Here is a 22,357-nt window from a genome sequence, read left to right on the forward strand (position 1 = left end):
CCAGCAACAGCAGACCAGCCATGCACCAAAGGGCAGGGAAGTCGCCTCTGCCCATGCAAGTAGGCTCCAGTGCAGCGTTCTCTGGCACCGCCACCACAACTTCCCTCCCTGGAGTATTTCAGAAATGACCAACTCTCCAGTAGCTAAGGCCAGGCCTCGGGAAGAACAGAGCTCTAGACTACACTAGGTGCCAAGGTGGAACGCCACATGATCAGGACTGAGGCTCCGAAAATAGCACCCGCCTCAAGTATTTCTGGGAGGTCTTTTTCTCGGTGTTATTAGCGCAAGCAGGGAAATGCTCAGGAGGGAAAGACGATGAAATGGGAATGAGCATCCCCTATAGTATGTACACCAGCGCTGCTGGTTTCTACACTACCGTCGCTCCGGTACGAGAGCCTGGGTTACCGGAAGATACCCCAGAGGGAATCCCATGCAGAGGGGAAATACGGGAACCTGGATTTTGTGAATAATACAATCATATCCTTTCAAGCCGCTCAAATGTCTCTATTTGCAAATGTGTCACGAGAACGTTCCACAAGACGTGGCAGCGTGGCTCTGGCGCCCACAAACACCCCACTTCCAGCGAGTTGGTCTGGATTTACCCTCACGCTCTTTTTTTACAGGGTGTGTGGGGGGAAACTAGAAGGCTGGCATAACCCAGCATGCACGTTCCATACTGAACAAGCCACAGAAAGACAGAGGAAGAGAGAGGGGACATAAAAGGCTTTTACTTACCAGAGTTGCAGGGTGTGCCCGGAGCAGTTAAAGACAGAGCCTTATGGAGCAGCTCAGCCGTATCACACACACAGAGTAAAGCTTGGTGTTAGCGTCCAGCATGCCACTGTTTTGTTTTTGCAAAAAAGAACCCCCCACGCAGGTCGTCCTCTTTTCGCTTTGTGTGGGGGGGGTGCGTTTAAAATTCCGGAGGGTTAGTTAAACTTGTAAGCAAGGATGTCAGTTAATCGTAACAATACTTGACATGAAACACAAACTGTACAGGGACACATCATGCTCAAAATAGCGCGAGCTGCAGTTTGGCGTTGGTTTCCTCTTTTTAATTTGATACCCTTGCACGGAGTCTCGGATGTTTCCAGCAAGCAAATGTTAACACTTCTCCATGTGCTCCCTTCTACAATGAAGCAACCGTACCATGACGCGATGATAGCCCCAAAGCTACTCCCTCATCCGGGCCAAGTGTCAATAATAGAAACCCTAAAGTAGCCTCTTATAATGAGTTCTAATCCCATCCCACTCTGCTCTCTGTGCTAATCTCGGTTAGCCGGGAGGCCACAAATCTGGGGGCCTGTCATAATTAGGAAGCAAAATACACCCCTTTCTGCAAAACAGAAATGTAAAAGGAAACAGACACCCCCAAAATATTTTCATGCTGTATAAATAAAACACAGCAAACTGTAGGGAAGACTTTTGCATGAAAGCATTTTCCTTTCTGTGGGAGGAGCAGGGAAAGGAAAGAATGGGCATCCCACACGCTTTGGACCTGCAGGGCCATTTTTAGCTTCTTTTGTGGCAGCAGTGAGGTAGGTGGCATTAATGATATGACAATTTAACTCGGGAGATTGCTACTTCTAAGCTCGGAGTTGTTGCTGTAATGTCAGCATGAGTTTTCTGCTGCTAGCAAAGTGTGATAAAATGACCTGCACTAAAAAAAAAAGGAATCACTGGACCGAGACATCTGAACCGGGATAGAAATACGTCTCTTCGATAGAAATAGGTATGCTTTATTTTTGTGCATACAGCACTGAAAGTGTGGGAGTTTAGATTTCCCATAAACTCAGTGGCCTTGCCATCCTTTTCTCTTGATCTGATGGACTGGGATTTCACTCCCTGACCCAATTTCAGTTTTGGCTATCATCAAATCATGTCCAACTTGGCCAGTGCTTCAAAATACAGGGAGCTAGCAAGCAAACACACAGATATATCCATTGGACACATATATATACATTTACATACACATACAGGTATATCCATGAATGACTGAAGACAGCTAACACCAATAACAGAGGTGATAGGAAGGAACGTCAAACCCTTCCCACCTAGCGCATGAGTGTAACATGAAACGGAGATTGACAAGAACATTATCAGATGCAAACGGGAGATGGGCAGGGGTCCAGCTACTCAGTCAGTGAAGGTCTCTCAGATGAGCTGAGGGTCTATCAAGGTGATGATGCAGGGCTGAATTCCACACAGAGAGGAACTCAATTTCCTACTATTCAAGGCAAGTCTATTTCTCACTAGTGCATTCCACAATTTATGCATGGAGGTGTAGAAAGGTTGCCCATACACCAGTCTCTATGCAGCCAAGCTTCTGGCAAGAGATGCAATCAAAATGTCCTTGCTTAATGTGTGCCAGGACTGAGCCCCGGCACCTCTAGGCTCGGTAGTTCAGAGCCCCGGCACCTCTGGCGCTTGCTGCATCAGTTATGAATGTAAAAAAACTGCTAGAGCCCCGGCACCTAATTGCTTGAGCCTTGGCACCTCTCATTACAAATTTGGCACTGCTTGCAGGTCTCACCCAGGTTCTACATGACTGTGGTGTCTCTATTTTAAAAAACTGAAAGGACACCCCATGGCCACTCGGTCTCCTTATTAGATCAGATGTCCACCTCCCTTCTTTCCCATTACAAGATTAAGTCAACTCTGTAGCATGGGGAGCAGCCCTGATTAACAACACTGCAGAGGAGAACCATCCCCTAACAACCTGGAACAGAATACGAAAACCTCTTCTCCTTGGCCTCCAATGACCAACTCAGCCCGGACCCCCGAGTGCAGTGTATGGGAAAGCATGGAAGAGTGGTGGATCACGTGAGATTAAGGACAAAGCAAACAGGCTGTGAATGGCTGGTGGTCATGAGACACGCAACCAAGCAAAGCCTCTTTCACGCTCTGAGGAAAGGTAACTCTGATCTATGCGATAGACGGGATGGGAAAAGGTACCTTGTGCTCCGTCTCCTGGGCCAGATGGCTCTGAAGCTGTTGAAGCTGTTCCGCAGAGTCGCTGCAGAGCTGATGGTAAGTCTCCTTTAGAGCACTGAGTTGGGTGGAAATCTGTTCCTTCTCCTGGTCAGAAAGCCTGCAAGATGGGACAGGAAATCTCTTCATGGAGTCTGAGAAAGTGACATGCAGCTCCGTGTATTTCAGATTTTCTTCTCCGGACACAAAATGGCAAGCGCACAATGGAATCCCCTCCTCACACTGCTCATGCCTCAACTGAAGGGTTAAGTGCATTGTCATGCCAGTCACCCTACGCTGAGCACAGTGACCGAATCAGGAATGAAACTATGCCAAATAGCCGAGGTCGTTAATTACCAGGATGGGGTGAAAGAGTCGCAACAAAAGTAACTGGTTTTGCATTCCATTTCCAATTCACAAAAATGGTTCCATTTTGGGGAAAAAGTGAAAGTATGTCGGTTTCCTATACAAATGGGCCTATTTTCATTCACACGGTCCAATTTTCAAGCTAAAATCAACTAAATTATCAAAGCTCCTAAATTCTGTTCTGACGGAGATGCATTTGTATATTTAAACACACAAGATGTGGATTTTCATGCTTCGGGGCAAAGCTGGTCATTTTAGCCAAAAGCAAAGTTTCTGGGTTGTAAAATCGCCTGGAACGAAATTGGGAATCTCTATTGGGGCGAATTTTTGGCTAAAGCTTGCCATTTTCACCTACACCTGGTCACTATTTACAACGGTCACCGGATTCAAAGAATACCTGCCCACCAATGGAATCTCATCAGGGTGGTCGAGTAATCTGGCCATTAGAATAACTTGAGGTTAATTTTCTTTGTATTTATCATCACCTTCTCTTCTGACAAAGAGGTGCACTACCCTTTCCCAATCTCCTCGCTCTTATTCACAACTACTTGTACTGTACTCACTTGTGGCTATGTTTTGCAAGGAAGATCTGTGCAGTTTTGATGGCCTCTGAGACCTGCTCTTTCCTTGCAGCCAGCTCCTCATTTAGAGCCTGTTGAGAACAAGAGGAAAGCTAAATTCCAGGCTGGAAAGAAGGGAAGCAATTCCCCTGAGGTTACAGCACGTGCTCAGTGTTACACAGGAGGCATCAAGGTTGCTTTCCTTCAGTGGTTTTGGAAAACTCAGTTAGAACTAGCAGGACAATGTAGTTTTAGTATGTATAACAGCAGTATGAAAATGACTAGGTACAGGTACCATGCATATATCAGAGAGAGAGGGAGGGACACAGGCCTCCTGATTTACCTGCTGCTCCGAGATGGATTTCTCAATGTCTCCCAGCTCTTTGCTCTTGAGTGGACCAGTCCTGACTTGCGTGCTCTGTTTCAAACCAGAGACCCAGCCCAGGAGTTCTTTCACCTTGTCCACATGCTCCTGCTTCTCTTCCTCTACTACTTTCTACACATAGGGGAGACAGGAATACATCCTGCATTAATGTACTGAGGGGCCCAGAATTCCTGCAGCCAGAGCCCAGCACCAATCAGGCATAGAGCCGTTCGGTGGAAGGAACTGAAATATGCTCTAACCAGGAAATGGGAAAGGGGTCTGAAGCAGAGAAAGAATCACTGGCAGAAACTGACGACTGGGCCTGGGAGTTCTGGATGTGCTAATTATGAATTTAGAATCACAGAATCATAGGGCTGGAAGGGACCTCAAGGGGTCTTCTAGTCCAGTCCCCTGCACTCATGGCAGGACTAAGTATTATCTAGATCATCCCTAACAAGTGTTTGTTTAACCTGCTCTTAAAAATCCCCAATGATGGAGATTCCACAACCTCCCTAGGCAATTTATTCCAATGCTTAACCACCCTGACAGTTAAGACGTTTTTCCTAATGTCCAACCTATACCTCCCTTGCTGCAATTTAAGCGCATTGCTTCTTGTCCTATCCTCAGACGTTAAGAAGAACAATTCTTCTCCCTCCTCCTTGTAACAACCTTTTATATACTTGAAAACTGTTCTCATGTCCCCCTCAGTCTTCTCTGCTCCAGACTAAACAAACCCAGTTTTTTCAATCTTCCCTCACAGGCAATTTCTAGACCTTGAATCATTTTTGTTGCTCTTCTCTGGACTTTTTCCAATTTGTCCACATCTTTCCTGAAATGTGGTGCCCAGAACTGGACACAATACTCCAGGGAGGCCTAATCAGCGCGGAGCAGAGCGGAAGAATTACTTCTCATGTCTTGCTTACAATGCTCCTGCTAATACATCCCAGAATGATGTTTGCTTTTTTTTTGCAACGGTGTTACACTTTCACTCACCTTTAGCTTATGATCCACTATCACCCCCAGATCCCTTTCTGCAGTACTCCTTCCTAGGCAATCATTTCCCATTTTGTACTCCACTGGTTGTTCCTTCCTAAGCATTTGTCCTTATAGAATTTCATCCTATTTTCTTCAGACCATTTCTCCAGTTTGTCCAGATCATTTTGAATTTTAATCTGATCCTCCAAAGCACCTCCAACCCCTCCCAGCTTGGTATCGTCTGCAAACTTTATAAGTGTACTCTGTATGCCATTATCTAAATCACTGATGAAGATACTGAACAGAACTGGACTCAGAAGCAATGCCTGTGGGACCCCATTTGTTATGCCCTTCCAACTTGACTGTGAACCACTGATAAGTACTCTCTGGGAATAGTTTTCCAACCAGTTATGCACCCACTGTATGGTAGCTCCATCTAGGTTGTATTTTCCTAGTTTGTTTATGAGACGGTCATGCGAGACAGTACCAAAAGCCTTTCTAAAGTCAAGATATACATCTACTGCTTCCTGCCCTCCACAAGGCTTGTTACGCTGTCACAGAAAGCCAGCCCTCCCGCTCCCCATCCACAAGGCTTGTTACCCTGTCACAGAAAGCTATTAGGTTGGTTTGCCATGATTTGTTCTTGACAAATCCATGCTGACTGTTACTTATCACCTTATTGTCTTCTAAATGTTTGCAAATGGATTGTTTCATTATTTGCTTCATTATCTTTCTGGGTACTGAAAGGAAGCAGACTGGTCTGTAATTCCCTGGCTATAAAATATCCTTACTTCCTCTTCTTCCAGCCGCCGGAGAGCATCACTGATGTACTTTACGTGCTGTGTGGTTAACGTTACCAACGCCGTATAGCGAGTCCGTAGATCCATGAACTAAAAACAAAAAACAAAAAAAAACAAACCACCATGCGTCAGTCGGAACTCTGGCTGACACAACCACAGTACTTTACAGGGTGAGAAATGGATACAGCACCTCTCATTCGGAAAGATCCCCAAGCACTTCACAGACTAGATACGTTACAGCACCACTGAAATGCAGCAACTCTGAGATGGAGGGTGGCAGCCACCTGACGCACGGCATGCTGCACAACAGTGGGGAGGGAGGGGAAGTTTTGGTCGAGGACACTGGGGCAAACCTTCTACTCTTATAAAAAGACCATGGGATCTTTAACATCCACATGGAGCAGACAGGACCTTGGTTTTTAAAGGTCTCATCCAAAAGATCCACACACAGTATACTGCATGGTACTCTGTTTATTTACCTTGGAAGGATGAAGGGCTGAGTCGACCCTGTTGGGATTTGAACCTGTGGTTCCAAGGAGTCTAGGTATTTCATACCTGATGCTTAGAGCACTAAGCCATCCTCTCTGGCTAATAAAAAAAACAGTGAGGGTGGAAATTTTTATGTAAGAGTTCAGCAGAAAGGAGCTATTTTCACAGACAGGCCGCTCGTCTGTCTTCTAGGAGCAAAGAAACCTCTCCCATGCAAGGCCAGGCAGGCAGGCAGGCTGCTTACCTCTTGGGTGATAGCATCCGAGGAGGAAAGCATGCGTCTGCGTTTCATGGGAGATTTCTGCTGGGATTCCACGAACGCCCTGTATGTCATGAGCTGCAGCTCATAGTCCTGGAAATAAAAGAAGGCGGGGTGTGTGTGTGGGGGAAGGATTTTGAATTGTTACCTATTTATTCTAAGCTTGGCATTTTCAGGTCTCTTAGCAGCTAATTCCCGCTCTCCACACATAGAGCAGAACCACCAAAGCCAACAATAGAGGAGTTTTGCCTCTCTCCTGGCTTAGGAGAACGGAAGATGCAGGCAAAGCTTGTGCAGTTGACACCGAGCCCTGTGTTCGCCTCGGATTTAAGAATCGTGTCATTACCTTGACAGCAGCAGAGTATTGCTGTGAGAATTTCTGACACTGGTCCAGCTTGGCTTGATTTCTGTCGATTACCACAACCAAAGCCTTTGACAAAAAACAAAAGAAAAAAAAGTTTTTCCCCTGCCTTTTAAATGACATTTTCCTCTTATTTCCTCTCTCACTCATGACCACGTCACTTTCATATTTAACTTGTTCTCTAGAGACCTCGAGCAGCAGAACAGGTGACATTCCTGCCCTTCCATCCGCACATACCTTAAAGAGACACTATGCACGGTTTGTGATCCTCTAAGTCTGACCTCCTGTATAACAGACCATAGAACTTCCCTAAAACAAGTCCCTGAGCAGATCTTTTAGTAAAACAGCCAGTCTTGATCTAAAACTTGTCAGTGATGGAAAATCCACCATGACAGTTGGTCAATTGTTTCAATAGTTAATTACAGGTCTGTCGCATCTTACGCGCATTTAAGATGCGCGATTTCAGCTTTACGCGGTCGGCAAAAACAAAAAAAAAAGAGAAAAATAACAATTTTAATACTGTACCTGTAGTGCGGGTGATTTTGCCCACCATTCAACTCAATGTAATTTTGACTAGACGCGGTTTTCGCTTTACGTGCTAACCGCGGAACGGAACCCCCACGTAAGATGAGACTCGCCTGTATTTTCACTGCTAAAAATGTACGTCTTATTTCCAGTCTGAATTTGTCTACTTTCAACTTCTTTTGAATCGTATGAGGTCTTCCTCTGGTAGACCAAAGAGCTCATCATTAAATATTTGTTTCCCATGAAGATAGCTAAAGACTGTCATCAAGTCACCTCTTAACCGTCTCTTGGTTAAGCTAAATAGATGGAGCTCTTTGAGTGTATTACTTTAAAGCATGTTTGCTACTCTTTTAATCATTCTTGTGGCTCTTCTCTGAACCTTCTCCAATTTATCAACATCCTTCCTGAATTGTGGGCACCAAAACTGGACATAGTATTCCAGAAGCAGTGTGCCAAATAGAGTGGTTAAAAAAAACCTCTCTTCTCCTACTCAAGATTCCTCTATGTATGCATCCCAGGATCGCATTAACTCTTTTGGCCACAGCATCACATTGGGGGCTCATGCTCAGCTGAGTATCCACCATGATCCCCAAATCTTTTTCAGAGTCACTGCTTCCTAGGATAGAGTCCCCTATTCTGTAAGTATGGCCCACACTCTTTGCTCCTAGATGTACCCATTTACATTTAACTGTCTTAAAACACGTATTGTTTGCTTTCACCAAGTGATCCAGATCATTCTGAATCAATGACCTGTCCTTTTCTTTATTCACCACTCCCCCACACGTTTGTGTCCTCTGCACACTTTATCAGTGATGAATCTCTATAATCTGTATAAGCCCTCCTGACACTTAAAGATTCTTTGGTACGATGAAGTGGCTTATATTTCTTGTTAAACAGCCATTTTAATTTCAGCTCTTTCAGTACAGAGAGGAAGACATCAGTGTTCGTCAAACAAGAAACACAAAATCAATAGGGGGAAAACATTTTCCTTTCTTTAAAGCCCATTCAGAGTATTTATTTGCTGTTCGTGAAAGGAGCTGGACTGAGACTAGTGGAGACACACAACTTATCTACAGAACAGGTACGGGGCAAGCTTCTCCCACAACGTCCTACCAACATGCCTCAGCACCTCCAGGAGTGGAGAAGGTAACTCAGCCTCCATGTCCATTTTACGGAGACGAGAAGGGAGTATTACCTAGGTCTCTCTCTTCCTTAAGTACTGTAGCATGAGCGCTTCACGATCTTTAATGCAATTATTCTCACCACACCCCTGTAAGGCAGGGCAGTGCTACTATCCCCATTGTGGGGATAGGGAACTGAGGCACAGAGAGGCTAAGGCCCAGATTTTAAAAAATATTTAAACCCCTAACTCCACTGAAATCAATGGAAGTTACACACCTATATACCTTCAAAAATGTGGACCTAAGTGACTTAACCAAGGTCACCCAGGCAATCTGTGGTGGAGCAGAGGCTTGTACCAAGTTCTCCCATGTCCCAGCTAGCACCCTAACCACTGGCCCTCTGTTCCTCAGTGCCTCTGATGGGACCACTAGGTGCTACCAGGAGACCATGGTGAATGAACTGCTGACAGTGGTAACATTCAGTTATTACCCTTCTGGGATGCATCTGCTACAGGTGAATGCACATACATTATTGAAAATCCCATGAATCATTCAGTCCTTAAGAGAATAACGATTTGAAGCTTACGAGACAAAAGATTTATTAAAAACAAAATAAATACTTGTCCGACTCCTTTCAACAACCCTATTCCAGTTAGAAGAGTGCCATTTTCTCTCTTACCGTCTGCTGGCTCAGCTGTTCAGAGAGCACCCTGCTGTCCTCTGCTTGCCCAGGTTTCATCAATTCCTGCTGGGCAGTGGTCTCCTCAATCCACTGGATCAGCTCTCCGTGACACTCCCGGTAATCCCTCAGCACCTCCTGGATACTCTCCAGATCGGAACAGCTGAAAGGACCAATACAAAAAGGAAACCATCACCAAACTCAAATCATTGTGTCAAAACAATGGTTCAAGATCCAGCCACATGCAGGGAAACCTCTAAAGCCGATGCTTCCCTGGGGATATTTATAGAAACCACAGGTACAGCTCTGCAGGACAGGGAGCATGACGGGTGCTTCCAGCCAAGCTATGGTTTGTTAAGGGTGGCAACGTCTCCAATCAGTAAAGATCCAGATCAGAACTGAAAGAAGTTCCATAGAATCAGCCTGGCAAAGGTTAGCAGCGGCTAAGGGAGCCTGTAGGATAGGCGGGGGGTGTTAAAGCAGAGAAAGGGAGTTAAGAACTCAAAAGATGGAGTTGGAGGAGCAGAAGAGAGAAAGAGAACCAAGTCCTGCCATTCCCTCAAATGGGAATAGTTCCTATATTTAATGGTGGCATTTGTCACCCTGGCTGCTAGCTGAAGATAAACTGGAAAAATACCATTGCTAGTTCCAAGTCTGGCACAAGCTCCCATCAGAGGCACTGCCAGAAAAGCAGCAAGAACAAGGAGGGAACGTCTCACCGGGTTTCAATCTGAGAGCCAACTCTCTGCCAGCGATCCCACAGCTGGGCTCCCTTCTCCTGGTACCGCTCTAGGTCCATGCTGCGCTCTTGCTTCAGACGATACAGCTGCTCTCCCGTGACTTTAGCCTTTGCCACATCCTCTTCCAACGAAGAGAACACGGCGTTCTTGTTCTTCGAATCGCTGAGCCATTGCTTTAACAAGACGAGAAAGTTTAGCTGAAGTTGCTGGTGGGTATGTACAACATGGAATTCTCCAATCAAACGTAAGCATCTAAATGTACAGAACAGTTAAGACAGGAGAGATAAATATCTAGCTCTGCCTTGTGTTGCCCTGTGGAGTTCAGGAACAATTATCAGCTCCATAATCTCCACCATCTGGCTGAATCTAGGACAGGGAGTTGCAAAACGTAGGGATCTGTAGCCCAGCTCAGAGCAAGTCATGATGGTGCATTCAGCATCGCGGAGTTCCGCACGCTGCGGCTGCCAAGTGCCATTAGCACCAGCCGTGCCAAAAAGCAGAAGCGACGGTGCCTGCCAAGGCAGCTGTTCGACCTACAGTTCACAAAGCAGTAAGGATCGTGTGGACTCAATTAAAGCCTCCAATCACTCACCAGCAGGCAGGGGGGATGGACCACAATGCAAATTCAGTAAGGAAAGGGGAGGATCCCATTCAATGAATGCCAGAGCTCATGACTGGAGTGATTCTAGTTTCTACTGGATGCAATTGGAAGCATAATGTTACCAACCTGTAACGTAGCTCTGTGAGACTGAATAGCTGTTAGATCAGCAGGGACTGCCTCCTCTTGGCTCAGTTTCACTTCATACCCTTTGACCAGGGACTCTGCTCCTTGGGTACCACGAACAATAACATCCACCATCTTTAACCTATCGTGTAAAGACAAGAAGGAAACGGGACTTCTCAACCTGAGGACATTCCGCCTTGTAAAGTCATTTGGCTCATAAGCACTGGAGAGGAACAGAACAGATCGCTCTGGATCATACCCAACATTCACATTTGAGTAGCAGGAAGAAAAGGCCGTAATGGAATTTAGATTCTGAGGGGAAAAGCCCGTAAACACAAGCCCCTATATATATGCCCCTGAAATTCTAAAACACCTTCCATTAAAATGGAAGGGATCAAACAGAACAGAACACAGAAGCAGCCTAATCTAGTGGTACGAGTTCTAGAATGAAAGACTGGAATACCCGCGTTTAACCCCAGTTCTAACAGCAACTCCAACAAGTCACTTCATCTTGGCGTTCCCATCCCCAAAGTGGGAATCATTAGTCACCTCAAACACTAACACTCAAATATTCTGGAGCACCACTGCCTGGCACCTCTTGGAGCTCTTGAATTTACAGCATCTCCTAGACATTCCTAAGCCCCCTTAAGAAGCATGAGAGCAATTCCTACCCTCACCCAGTTTCAGAGAGGGTAGCCATGCAGCATCGCTAATTCTGCCCATATAGAATTCTCTCTCAACTCCAGAAAACAGGCACGTTCTGACTCACTTATCCAGGTAGATGGAAGAGAGTCCATACACGTGATCCATCTTCTCTACCAGTAGATTGAGCTCAGAACGCAGGTGTGGGGCACTGGACCCTGTGGGAGACTTGTGTAGGAAGCGGTCACATCTCTCAGAAACGTGCTGCAAGTCAGACTTCAGCTGCCGCAAATCCTCCTGCACATGCTGTGTGGAGGCAGAGAATTAACATCCGCATAAAGCGCAGCCACCCAGGAGACTGAAGCAAACGTGAACAGGATAAGATGCAAGGAGCGCCCAGTATCAGACCTTTCCAGCTTAAAAGTCTAATGAGCAGAATCATTTGAAGTCTAAATGGGACTTGTAAATTCTGCAAAGTCTTCATTCCTTTCCATTATCAGATCAGGATGCTCTGGTCTCAGTGGTGGCAAAGGCCACCTGCAGTCAATGCTTTGGGAACTGTTGCTTCTTATACCCTTTTATCCAGATTTAAAGAAGGAATACTTTATGCAATGGACGTTTGCCCAGCCAGCCTGTGAAAAAGGCAGTATTTGCTAGACTCAGCACATAAAAGGGAAAGAGATCTTTGCAGATTTCTTCCTGTGGGTTTATATTTCTCCTCAAGTGGCCGCTCAGTGGATTAAGGGATAGGCCCAGGCTACATGACAATAGACATTTTCCCCTTGGGGATCTGAAGTGAGGAGACATCATGGGGTGGGCCAAGGTGAAAAATGCAAAAAGGCAGCGAGGCAAGAGAACAAAGATACCTTCATTGTCTTTCTGACCCAAGAGTAAAACGTTACCTCTATAGGATTGCTATGTGAAGCAGGTGAGTTCCCTATATAAAATTTATGCCAGGGCATCAATGCCCTGTGAAGCAGCTCTCTTAAGACCAACAGTGGGTTCCCTCAAACCTGCAGGAAGTACTGACCTCCTGCTCTGCAATGCGCAAGGTGTTTTCCTGGATAGTATCACCGTCTGTTCTGGTGCTGCTTGGGGCCTGGATTCGCCTCACTAGTCTCTGTTCACACTCCTCCAGGCGCAGACGGATGTTCTTTAGCTCAGAGAGATATGTCCTGGCAAGGGTCTCATCTTTGTCCTCTGTTAAGTCACAAACATACAAAAAAACCCACCCCATCTAGGATCAGTCTCTATTAGGAACCATAGACCCAAATGGCTGCACTCTTCTGCCCAGAGAGAAGTGAACACAGAGCTCTCTACTCAGATGGAAACCAAATTTGTCAAGAGCTGTGAGGACCTAACGTTTAACCACTGGCAGCAAAGCAAGGACCCCGCTACCCAGACCTAACTGGTGCCATTTGCCAGCACTATTTCTCCCCAACAAAGGCCGCACGTTCAAATGAACAGCAGGGAAGAGAACAGCCATTTGCAAAGCTAACACTCACAAGCTAGTCTAAAAATTAAGAGCACCTGTAGATCCCTCATCTCTATCAGCCCCCAGAGCTCCACGTTAGTCTATTAACCCTCCCAGCTCACCATTCTCCATGGACTCCAGCAGCTGTTGGAAGTGCTCCTTGCTGGACTTCACTTCTTCCTCCAAGCGCAGCCGATCGGCCCCAGAGAAGAGCTCTGAGTCCCGGCTGTCCTGCAGGAAGTCCTCACAGTGCGCCTGGAGGCTCTTCATGGCTTGCTGGCACTCTCCTTGGGCCAGAGATCTTAGCTGTGGAAAACCAAAGACTAACGATAAGGAACCATGCACCAAACTGCCCTGACCAAGCTCCCAGTTACTGCGAATTACCCAGCTGCGTCTCTCATTTCTCACACCCAGCCGTAAGCATGAATTCACACGCTCTCTTCCTAGCAAGACACCCATCTTTTCAAGGGTGACAACCACTGCCAGGAGGCAGATTCTAGTGAGTCTCCCCTTCTCGGACAGGACAGCTCTTGTGGTCACGATATGATACAGCACTGCCTTTAGAGGCCTGCCATTGTCTTGCGTTTTTATCTCGCTCCCCCCACTACAATTAATCTTTATTGCCAGAACAGAGCTCTCCTATGCTTTCAAGGAAAGAGGAAAGACTTTATGAGGCATTTGCTTTCCCTGGATCTTTCCTCCCCTTCCTCATTCCTCTCACCTCCACCTCTGTTCACTCCTAAGTAAAAAGACGCGTCAATCCTACAACACGTGAGCTGATTATGGCTTAGGAGCAAACAACTGATGCTAGGGTCATTGCACTTCTCTTTCTTTGCTCTGAACTCCCCAGAGCTCAGACTGTCTCACACTGCGCTCCTCGGGCTGATCCCTCAGTTGCCCTAACCCTTCACCCTTGAATCATCTCTTACCATTTTCCTTGTATTCCCTACCCAGGCAAGGAAGCCTTGGCATCATTTCCAACTCTAACCAGGCACCTGGGACTACGCTTAATGCCAAAGCAAGTTACATTGCTGGAGAAGACCCGCCTACGCTGCAGTGACCCGGACATGTGGATTTGTTGGGATGCTTTGTACGGTACCTTCTCCATATTCCAGCCTTGCACCAGGGCAATGTCCTTGCGCAGGTAGTTCCAGGAGATCAGGCTCTTCGTGTTCACATGGAGCTGGTGCCAGAGGGCCATCACCTTCTGGTACAGCTGTTCGACCCTACGACAGGACAGCAGTTCCATCACTGCCCAGGTCCCCCAGCATTCTCAGTTACAGCATGGAGCCAGGCATGTGCTTATTCAAATTCAGCCTTTAACTTTTAGTGCATTAAGGTAACAACCCAAGGTCAAGCCTAACCGAGTAGAGCCAATGGTAAGGCTTGCAGAATGCCCTGACCAGAATCAGATGGGAGCCGTATCTCTCTTTCATTCAAATGCATTAGATCCCCAGTGGGGAACCCCCCCTCCAGTGTGCTGCCATCGCCAACCATCCAGAAATATTACATCAAATATTCTTGTGGAGTTAGCAGCAGGAGCACTGCAAGAGCCGCCCCCTCTGCCAGGCAGGCCAGCCACACTCAGGGGGCCCCTGGCCCCTCTCTAGGCTGGACATTTGTGCAGCCAGAACGGGCGTTCAGGTTCTTTCCCATTCCCATTAATTGCATTGTTTGTGAAGTTACCAGGCTGGACGCACTAAAAAACACCATTAGCCACACAACAAGCAGGGCAAGGGAACCACCTTGCCCACATGCCTCACCCCTACCTAGACACCAGAGGGTAGTTCAGTTTCCAGACCCACTTAGACCTTGTCCACCCTGGGTTTTTTGCACTGGCGTGGACAGCATTGGTGCAAACCCCTAATGAGGAAATGCTGCACCATGAGTTTGATTGTTTGAAGCCACGATAAGCAGCACAAGTCATGATTTATAGTGGTGCAGGCACGTCTAACACCAGAGACTTGCACTAGTGCAAAAAGCTAGACAGTCTAGACGAGACACCCTTGGTCTCTCTGCTGATACTATCACAAGGGAGTCGATCACTGTAACAGGTTCTGTGACGTTGGTCCACTGGGAACTGAAACAGCAAACCCAACAGCCATCAGACAAAGTCTGGATTTCAGCTCGTGACCAGAAGGCTCCATACCACCACCACCAATCCCCTGCACCCTCCCCATCACCTGTAACTGAGCCCCACCACATCAACGAGCTAGCCACCTGTTGCAATTAATATTAACAACATGAAGCCCCAACACCCAGCAAGGATGAGGGGTTAAACTCTTCCCCAAGCAAAACAGATCTGGATGGTCTCAGTATAAATAACGCAGAACATAACGAACAGCTAGAGACATCTCTTGGCCATTCTAGCTTTGGAATTCCAACCCACCATGAGCAGCAAGCCATGAATTGCAGTGCTTACTTACCTGTTGGCAATGTCAATTGCCTCTTTGTTAGGAGGGGGGATCAGGAAGCACACAGACGGTACCATGGCCTCATTGCCGGTCGGACTGATCACCTTCCATTTGGTCCTCTGGGAATTATCTTCCAGCACACACTCATCATTCTTACAGATAGTGATCTACGTAGGCAACACAAATAAGATTGCAATCAAACACCTGACCCACCAATGCCTTCTGTTGTGGCCAGATTCCTCAGGTAGCCCTACTGGAGTCTCCCAGAAAGGGAAGGAGGCTTTCAGCCAACTCACTTTAAAATCGAGCAAAAGTGAAGTAATTTGCGAATCACTTCAGAGAGCTGTCTGGAGAGGAAGGGAGGAGAAATTCAGTGATGCTAGGATGCTACCTGGACAAGTCTTTGGCTAGAAGGTATCAATTCCACCCTCCTATGGGAATGGAACCTTTGCTACTGCTCAGAGAAAAATCAGGACCATTGGAGAAGCTATTTCAGAAGAGGCAATTGCTCCATCCGCCTCCTTATATATCCCCTCCCTACCTCGCTGTTGTTTCTTACCGTCAAGTACCACAGAAGTGGTCCAAGTTTCTCTGTTTTCTGCTTCCCCACTATTCCCACAACCCTCTGCACAAGCCTAGATTCTTCTCCTCCCTTCGCTCCAAAGCTCGTAGGCTCCTTGCCGTCAGCTCACCTCGATCTGGCGATAGTCACAAACAGCCTTGACTGAGATGGTGCTCTTCAGGACATGGTCCGGATTCCTTGGCTTTAGCTGAATGATGGTTTTGGACCGCCCAACCAAGCTGGCGACGGAGCTCTTCGACTGAATAAGCTGCTCCTTTTCATCCTGGCGAGAATGAAAGAAAAGCGCTACTAGTGCAGGTGGCAAAAGAGAACCACTAAATCCCTTAGAGTACGTCTACACTACCCGCCGGATCAGCGGGTAGCGATCAATCTATCGGGGATCGATTTATCGCGTGTAGTGTAGACGCGATGAATCGATCCCCGATCGCTCTCCTGTCGACTGCTGAACTCCAGCTCGGCGAGAGGCGGAAGCAAAGTCGACAGGGGAGCCGCAGCCGTCGATCCCACGCCGTGAGGACGCGAAGTAAGTGATTCTAAGTCGATCTAAGATACGTTGATTTCAGCTATGCTATTCTCGTAGCTGAAGTTGCGTATCTTAGCTCGATCCCCCCCCACCCAGTGTAGACCAGGCCTTAAAGTTGTTGCAACAACCCTCTTTCCCCCTGAAAGGTCAGGGTCTTCCAGAGCTGGGCTGGGCTCTCAAGGGCTGAATGGATATGCCAAGAGAGTCCCTCTCACCCCAGCTGTGGGGGAACACACCCCAAATCAGGGCTGGAACCTTTCCTTTCATTTTTGTGCCATTCCAGACAACTCACTTGCTTCCCCCCACCCCCACCCAGCTGCATGCAAGCATTAATTTCTTTTGCTGCTAGAGACAAGAAAATAACAGTCTTCTAAAAAATTTAAATTGCAGTGTGTATAAAACAGTGACCAGCAGGACATGCCCTCACTGGGGAGGAATTTCTTTTTTGCTGCTTTGGGAAGGCTGCAGAACCCTGCGGCGTTCCTTACTTTTCTAAAGCAAGGAATGAAGGCATGTTTAAAAACAACACTCAGGATGTAGGTGCAAAGAGTTAAGAAGATAAAACATCCCAGAGAAATGGCTCAGAAACAGATCTTCACCTAAGAGACTTCTTTCCACTATGGTTAGTGGCGAAGCGATCAGAGTTATTAGATATTTTAATAGCAATTTGCCAGCTGGGGTAAATGATATTGCATAATTGGTTTCTATCAGTCACTGCTGGTCTGATGCTCTGAGATCGCAGTGGTTCTCCATTTTCAGAGCATCCTCAAAACAATCTACAGCCATTCCAGTGTAGAAGTGAGGGTATCGTAACATAAATCACAGCCTGAATAACTTATCATGGTCCAGCCCACTTTGACTTATGAAGTTAAAAAACAAAAAAACATCCAACAGAGAACTTTAACACTCCTGCTTTCCACTCTGAGCCCATTAAAGGGTCAATTAGTGCACTAGGAAAGGTGAACGGTCTGTTATTTAATAGTAAAAAAAAAAAAAGAAGAAGAAGTGCTTAAATAAACTACCTGTGCCTGTCCCAGGGAGCATGATTGGAAGAAATACAACTTTAACTCATTAGTTACCAAAGAATAATAGCATATGTCCGGGAGATAGCTGGACTTCACCATTCCTGAGATGTCGGCTACCTTTCAGAACAAGGAGTGAACCACTATCATGCCAGAATCGAGTATTTGTGGCTATACTCTAAGAACCTGCCGCTAGTGCAGCTGGGTTACAAAGAGCCTGACGACCTGACACTGGGAGGAGGGAGTGCGCCACTAGGACCCTTGAGAAGAGAAGATAACGAGTCCAGAGGATTTACCCTGCATGACTGCCCAATACCAGCACTCACGTTTTTGCTGCAGAACCTCTGGGACCAAAAGAAGTCCATAAGAAAGAGATTGCATATGACAATGGGATTTCATGCATCTGAGTTTGTTAACCTCCACTAATAGGTTAGTACTTAATCAGTCCAATCTGAAGTACTGAACGAGTGTATAAATGTTAACATTTAAAAGGCTTTGATTAGCATCTGGCCACTAACCTTTATCAGAGGATTAGCAGTTAAATACTTAGGTAAACCCGCACTCCTTAGATATGCCAAATCAGTAGCTGGTTGACGCTTCACTCCTTGTTTCTTATTATGCCAATTTGCCCTGAGTGGTTATAAAGTTCTCTTATTGGTTGGACTGCTCTATATTATTCCTGTCGCATCAGGTCATGTGACAAAGACTCATCTGCCCAAGTTCAGCCTGCTACTGCTGTCTTGACTACTGACTATAGACATACACAATTATCCATACACTCCCTGCTTCCATTTTATCATTAGCCACCTTGTAGACCTGGCAAACAGATTAAATCTGGATTAAGAGTGGGCATTTCCCGCCATCCTTCCCTGCGCCAGCTAAACAACCAATTGGCTGCAGCCTCCAGTTGACCAGATCAGAGTAACCATTTCGGACAACAGAACTCACCCATCACCATATTTCTACGCACAGAAAGATAGTGTGATAGATAGTGATGGTGAAGAATCAACTCTGGACTTCATTTTACAAGGTCTCTAGCCAGCCTTTTTGCACTGCCGGCTCCTCTTCCCTTCAGCAAGGGTGCAAGGATACAGAGAGAGCCTTGTGCTCTGTAAGAGTCCTTTACTGCAGTCACTGATCTTCCATTATAGCTATTAAATTAAAATCAGATTAGTGTAGACAGCATTAAATCAACAGAAAGTGACACAGTAAAGGTCACACAGCCTGCACGCCGACACACACAATCAAAATGCAAAGAGGAGCTTGAGACAGGATCGGCAAAGAACATTCAACTTAACTGTGCTGTTGTAGGAATAAACAAATATACCCATTTTCCCTTGTGACGCAAAAGCCAGCAGGCAGTGCCGCTCCACAGGATTGACTGTGCATTGCACCGAGAGCCCATGATGTTGGGGCTTATACAGAACACCCACCATGGAATCCTGCAGCAGATCTTCCAAGCGGGTCAGGCTGGTGTTCTGGTCACAAGAATATTTCCGTTTGATAGAGTCCTGGAGATTCCGCAGGTACGTTTCCGACTCTCGGGCATCGCTGAAGAACTGCAAAGTCAAAAAGCATTACAGAAAGCTGTGCAACACAACACGCCACAGGCTATTCATTGCCACAGGCAACACTGAAAGGGACCCACCAAAAACCTCATTAGACAAGTTTCTTCCGCATTTCTCTCCATATTTGAGCTGCTGGAGCTGTAAGCACCACCACAGGCATGGCCTGGGCTATCACGAGAAATCACATCCCACCAGATAAAGCGCACAGGGGACCCAGCAAAAGGGAAAGAAACAAATGAGAAAAAACTCAGAAGTCCTTCGTTTAAAGCTGTGTTGTGGGTCAGTTGATGCTATACCATAACCACGGTGCACAAGCAGGTTTGGGTCTCTGAACCATAGATCAGGGACAGAAATGCATGACTGTCCCTCCCTACTATACCTGGAAGTAAGCAGCATTCTCCTTCACATGCTGGTCTACACATAGGCAGAGCTGTTTGATCCATTGCCACTGGGACTGCACAGCTGCGCTATATGCCTGGACAATACATATATACAAAGAAAACCACGAGTTACAACAACGAAGGAACCAGGGGCATTGGTCAACGAAGGGGTTTGAGTCAGTGTTCAGCCCGTTCACTCAACTAGCTTACAATGTTCACATAAGGAGGAAGGATTTGGCTGTAATGAGATGTCGTGGGAAGCGCCCTGGAATAGAGACCAAAGGAAATAAATTTAAAAAAGGAGGCACTTTAAGTGGCACTTCCAAGGTAGTTGCCCTCCATCCCCTGGAATTGGTGGCGGGGCTTGTCAGTAGAAAACCCTGCCCTAATAACCCTTTGCTCCACAGAATGTTTGCTCCATCAGTCTCGTAACCATGAATAATTCAAAGTGAGCTCAGGGCCACTGGCTCTCTTATCTTACCACAGGACCTTGGGCCTGGGCCCTGTACACACAAACATTTATCTTTATTATCTTGGGAAGGGTACTGTGTAGAAGTGTCGTCCTTGTCCTCACAAGAGGCACCCTTATCAATAAAGCTGTTTTATGACGACTTGGAATTGGTAAGAGCAGTTTAAGGTGGAGGTGGAGGTGTGGCGTGTCTAAGCATGTCTCCCAATGATATTTCTTCAAAGGGGTAGCTGAGTTCAATTCATACGGCTTAGCGTGAAACCCCCCAGCGTATAAGCCCTTCAACTGATCAGTTACCTCTATAGTCTGTTTGGCCGGGTGATTCTCCAGTGACAGCAGCTCCGCTGTATCTTGTAGAGACCGGAACACATCCTGTTTCTCTTCCAGTTCCATTGTCAGCTCCTGAGTAGCAGATGCAAGTAAAGACTCCAATCAAAATCAATCGTACATTTCTGTGGTAGCTGTACCTGAGTCATTACGTATCCAGGCCAGGCTGAAGAGGAGCAGGGATTTGGGACAGGGTTAAAGCTGGTGTTGGAAACGGCACGGAGCATTTCTTCAGTTCCGCATGTAGGTGTTGAGTAAGAACACCTTATTAATATTGTCTTGAAGAGAACAGTGGAGACTAACAAATTTATTTGAGCATAAGCTTTTGTGGGCTACAGCCCACTTCTTCGGATACATATAGTGGAAAATACAGTAGGAAGACACACACACACACACACACACACACACTGAAACAATGGGTGTTACCATACACACTATAAGGAGAGTGATCACTTAAGGTGAGCTTTTATCAGCAGGAGAGAAAAAGAACTGTTTGTAGTGGTAATGAAAATGGCCCATTTCTAGCAACGGACAGTTCTTGCTACTGTATTTTCCACTACATGCATCCGATGAAGTGGGCTGTAGCCCACGAAAGCTTATGCTCAAATAAATTTGTTAGTCTCTAAGGTGCCACAAGTCCTCCTGTTCTTTTTGCGGATACAGACTAGCACGGCTGCTACTCTGAAACTTGTCTTGAAGGGCAGTCTCCTTAACCTTAACTGAGAATTTCTGCCTTGGAACGTCCTTAATTTTGAATGGATACAGATATAAATAAAACCGTATTCAGCAGGTTAACATTCAAAGCCTAGATGCTAGGAACTGAGGGAATTCTCAGCCAAGTGTTCGACTCCAGCTTTAACCCTGCCCCACGGTATATTGATTACACGCTCACAAAACTGGAAAACCTGCTGAACAGATTTAGCTTTTCCCTTTGCATTCTACTCAAGCCATAGTTCACCAGTGGCGATCACGACTGCGGCAAGCGCTGCAGGCGCTCAGAAGCCTGGGAAGCCTTAATTTGAGAGCTTTTAAGCCAGCTGGAGGTTTCACAGCAATTTAAAAGCAATACCAGTCTAATCAGTGGAGCTTGTAACTAGGCAGCCCTGTTCAGATGGGTGCCCTGTGCCGGCACTTTACTCACCGAGAAGTAATTCCTTTTGGCTGCAATATTGGGGTTGTTGTCACTCCAGTCATACGCCAGCTCCTCTTCCTCCTTTTCATTGAGCCAGATTAACTCAGCAGTGGCGCGGGACACAAACCCGTACAGGCTCTGGAGATGCCGCAGTCGGAAGCTCGATGTTTCCTGCATACAGTGAAATAACCCACCCCTCTCGTGAGCCACAAATGGATGCTTCCCAGACTCTTCTCTCTTCCAGTGCCCCTGAAGGGGGCTGAGGACGTATAGTTACAGTACTACGAAGCGGTCTGAAAAGCGTGCAAGTGAAAACCACCCACCCCCTGAGCAGGGGCGGCTCTAGCTTTTTTGCCACCCCAAGCGCGGCAGGCAGGCGGCTTTTGGCGGCGGACCTGTGGGAGGTCCCCGGTCCCGCAGATTTGGCGGCATGCCTGCAGGAGGTCCGCTGGTCCCGCGGCTTTGGCTAACCCGCCACCGAATTGCCGCTGAATCCGTGGGACCGGTGGACCTCCTGCAGGCATGCCGCCGAAGGCAGCCTGACTGCCGCCCTCGCAGGGACCAGCAGGACACCCCCCGCGGCTTGCCGCCCCAGGCACGCACTTGGAGCGCTGGTGCTTGGAGCTGCCGCTGCCCCTGAGAGGATAACTCCAGCTGGGATGAGTTGCTCCAAACTGGGAAACATTTCTCATGGCATGTAAGTAAAGCAGATAAGGATAAGGAGAACGGCTTAGGAAATTCGGATCCTTTGCCTTGTACACTCAGGGTTACCGGCTGAATACAGCCATGGCTTCCATAAAACACCGGCCAACCTTGCCAAAATAACCTGGTTTGCCATAAACAGGTTTCCTCTGAATTCTGAGGAAGACACTAACGTGTCTGCTCTTCTC

General features: G+C 46.8%; 1 protein-coding gene across 6 annotated transcripts in view; it reads right to left on the reverse strand.

The window, feature by feature from the left end:
- Positions 1 to 22,357, reverse strand: part of MACF1 (microtubule actin crosslinking factor 1) — a 248,478-nt gene that overhangs the window by 109,366 nt on the left and 116,755 nt on the right. For all 6 annotated transcript variants that reach the window (XM_054011644.1, XM_054011642.1, XM_054011643.1 and 3 more), the window contains 19 exons: positions 21,477 to 21,638; positions 20,306 to 20,410; positions 19,539 to 19,634; positions 19,025 to 19,150; positions 16,156 to 16,308; positions 15,476 to 15,630; positions 14,149 to 14,275; positions 13,172 to 13,355; positions 12,606 to 12,775; positions 11,703 to 11,881; positions 10,937 to 11,075; positions 10,189 to 10,382; positions 9,470 to 9,632; positions 7,130 to 7,213; positions 6,769 to 6,876; positions 6,027 to 6,125; positions 4,240 to 4,392; positions 3,900 to 3,988; positions 2,956 to 3,091 (listed from right to left, as the gene is read on the reverse strand). In XM_054011644.1, coding sequence (XP_053867619.1) covers positions 2,956 to 3,091; positions 3,900 to 3,988; positions 4,240 to 4,392; positions 6,027 to 6,125; positions 6,769 to 6,876; positions 7,130 to 7,213; positions 9,470 to 9,632; positions 10,189 to 10,382; positions 10,937 to 11,075; positions 11,703 to 11,881; positions 12,606 to 12,775; positions 13,172 to 13,355; positions 14,149 to 14,275; positions 15,476 to 15,630; positions 16,156 to 16,308; positions 19,025 to 19,150; positions 19,539 to 19,634; positions 20,306 to 20,410; positions 21,477 to 21,638 — 2,622 coding nt within the window. The remainder of the gene's footprint in view (positions 1 to 2,955; positions 3,092 to 3,899; positions 3,989 to 4,239; positions 4,393 to 6,026; positions 6,126 to 6,768; positions 6,877 to 7,129; positions 7,214 to 9,469; positions 9,633 to 10,188; positions 10,383 to 10,936; positions 11,076 to 11,702; positions 11,882 to 12,605; positions 12,776 to 13,171; positions 13,356 to 14,148; positions 14,276 to 15,475; positions 15,631 to 16,155; positions 16,309 to 19,024; positions 19,151 to 19,538; positions 19,635 to 20,305; positions 20,411 to 21,476; positions 21,639 to 22,357) is intronic.

The sequence above is a fragment of the Malaclemys terrapin genome, chromosome 22 (assembly GCF_027887155.1).
Source record: "Malaclemys terrapin pileata isolate rMalTer1 chromosome 22, rMalTer1.hap1, whole genome shotgun sequence".
Taxonomy (NCBI): domain Eukaryota; kingdom Metazoa; phylum Chordata; order Testudines; family Emydidae; genus Malaclemys; species Malaclemys terrapin.